Source organism: Corticium candelabrum, chromosome 17, assembly GCF_963422355.1.
Source record: "Corticium candelabrum chromosome 17, ooCorCand1.1, whole genome shotgun sequence".
NCBI classification, from domain to species: Eukaryota; Metazoa; Porifera; class Homoscleromorpha; order Homosclerophorida; family Plakinidae; genus Corticium; species Corticium candelabrum.
Genome location: NC_085101.1, coordinates 5779160 through 5781659, shown reverse-complemented (window position 1 = coordinate 5781659; position 2500 = coordinate 5779160). Strand labels below are relative to the sequence as shown.

Below are 2500 nucleotides of genomic sequence, written 5' to 3'. Positions count from 1 at the left end.
CTGTGGGAAAGAATTAGACTCAGATGGATACCACCTAATAACATGTAAGACTGGCGGCGGCCCGGTAATCAGCCATAACAACATGGTTTCAGCATGGTCAGACTGTTTGAGTCAACTGCAATTACATCATGTAAAGAACCCAAAGGAAGGTATGTCAATTCTGAAGACAGATCAGGCATAGTCATTTTTGATTCGGCATCGGGGGTGGATCTTGAATTGGATATTGCTCTAGCACATCCCTGGAGTAATGAAATAGAAGGTTTATCAGCTACAACTCAGAGAGCAGCGGCAACCAGAAGAGAAAATCTGAAGATCAAAAGTACAACCAGGAGCTCTTGCCTGGAGGTTTTCGACCAACAGTTGTGCCTACAGTTTTGGAACATTTTGGCTGTTGGGGAGAGAAAGCTGAAGACTATTTGAAGAAACTGTCACAGCTATCAAGAGACGAAGACGGAAAGCCAAATGCATCAACCTTCAAGACATACTGGAGATCTGTGTTTTCTGTGTGTCTACAACGATCAAATGCTAGAGTGATTGACAGAAAAATAAAAAAGATTGTTTCAAGAGACAGCAACATAAACATAAATAGTTGTAGGTAGAACCAAGCCCTATTGGCTTGGGTAGTATTTAGTTGCTTTGCTTAGATGGTGTATAATAGTTCAATGTTTGAAAATATATGTATTGACAGACAGACAGACAGACAGACAGACAGACAGACAGACAGACAGACAGACAGGAAGACATCTGCAGGTCATCAGAAGCAGGTCATGATAATTTGTGAAAGCTACTGGCAGCATATTCCACCCACTGGTCGTCGAGACTTTTGGATTGTGGACTACCCATAGTTTGCTAGAAGACTTGCCTTTCAAGGAAATATATCAATGAGCAAGGCTACTACTAACTCTGTGTGTGTTTGTGTGTGTGTGTGTGTGTGTGTGTGTGTGTGTGTGTGTGTGTGTGTGTGTGTGTGTGTGTGTGTGTGTGTGTGTGTGTGTGCATACAATGATAAATTAATTTACTAACAACTAATCTAATCTGAGAACGAGATGATGGGCTAGTTATGGCTATAGTTGATTTACACATAGATTAGCATTGGATTGTAGAGAGAGTGCTTTATTAGCCTTCTACCTTGTTCTGTAAGTTTTGATTACATAAATATATATATATATATATATATATATATATATATATATATATATATATATATATATATATATATATGCACGTGACTTCATTTCGGACAGCGCAATATCCAGGAGTGCTATACAATTCATCTAACTGCACGTGACTTTATTTCATTCAACGAGACAGCGCCATATCCGGGAGTGCTATATAATTGCAAGTGTATATATACGCCACATTTTTATTCACTGCAATCATTCATGGCCAACATCGCCTATGATACCATCAAACGCGTTTTTAGATACCTTCTGCTATAATCTCTACCTATAAATGCGACCTGTCTCTCCTCTACTTCTGTGTTGTATTGGCTCTGTGACAAACATGTGTGTCAACTGTGGCGCTATTAAGTGGAAAGGAGAAGCACCTGGCATGTGTTCTCCCCCCTTCCCCCCTCGGGCGAAGCCGGGCTAACTAACCTATTGCAACACTTTGTAACAACAAGTAGTTTCCATAAAACAAACAGTAGAAAAGTTAGTTATACCAATGGTATGAAAATACACCTACAAGTGCTAATTAATACATTAGCGACAATAGCAACATGTAGCCACTAATGTCATAGGCGCAGGAAGTTTAGTGAGATTGGGGGGGGACCAAGAGTACAACCAGGTACTGCATTTTAGATATTGTTATATTAGTTGTAAATATTACGTGGGCCATGGCCCCCTCGGGCTCCCCCGGTTCCTACGCCTATGAATGTATCCGCCAGACCGGCACTGAAACCAAAAAAAAGTCCAACACCCTCACGTCTTCTCAGATACAGAAAGCATATCAGTGGCGCCCTGAAAGCGGGCAACATAAACATTATACTGCACTCTGAAAGCGAGCAACATAAACATTATGCTGCACTCTGAAAGCGGGCGACATAAACATTATGCTGCACTCTACCTCGCATACTCATCATTGCGTCACGCTTATGACATTATGACGTCATGTGAGCGGCCTCACCTGCCAACTCTGGCTGCCTTCCCTCTCGTTCATGCAACTTGCAAAAACCTCTTCAAGTCGTGCTGCGCATCTTGCCTCACACGTGCGAGCTGCTAGAGATGTCAGACTCTCCACACAGCGGAGGAAATTGCCAGAACTGCAGGCATCTAGTGTTACCGGAAGTAAACTGGATGCGACGTTTCCACACGATGCTCTCAATCCGTTTAGAGACGTCTCGCAAGAAGAAGACTGGTGATAAGTTAGAGTAAGAAAAACAACTGCCGCGCACAGTAAGCTCATTCTTTACGGATATAACACATCACGTGATTTTGCAACAATTTTGCCTCGCGTGCCAGACCTGCACGCGTTAAGTTTGGTCGACTGCGTCTGCGCG

At 42.4% G+C, this 2500-nt stretch overlaps 1 protein-coding gene across 1 annotated transcript in view; it reads right to left on the bottom strand.

Annotated features, from left to right (window-relative positions):
* LOC134192961 (uncharacterized) overlaps positions 1 to 2352 on the bottom strand; it is a 9685-nt gene extending 7333 nt beyond the window's left edge. Inside the window, exons 1-2 of the mRNA XM_062661721.1 lie at positions 2284 to 2352; positions 2128 to 2219 (exon numbers count right to left, since the gene is read on the bottom strand). Coding sequence (XP_062517705.1) covers positions 2128 to 2160 — 33 coding nt within the window. The 5' untranslated portion in view covers positions 2161 to 2219; positions 2284 to 2352. The remainder of the gene's footprint in view (positions 1 to 2127; positions 2220 to 2283) is intronic.
* Between the last annotated feature and the right edge of the window lie 148 nt (positions 2353 to 2500).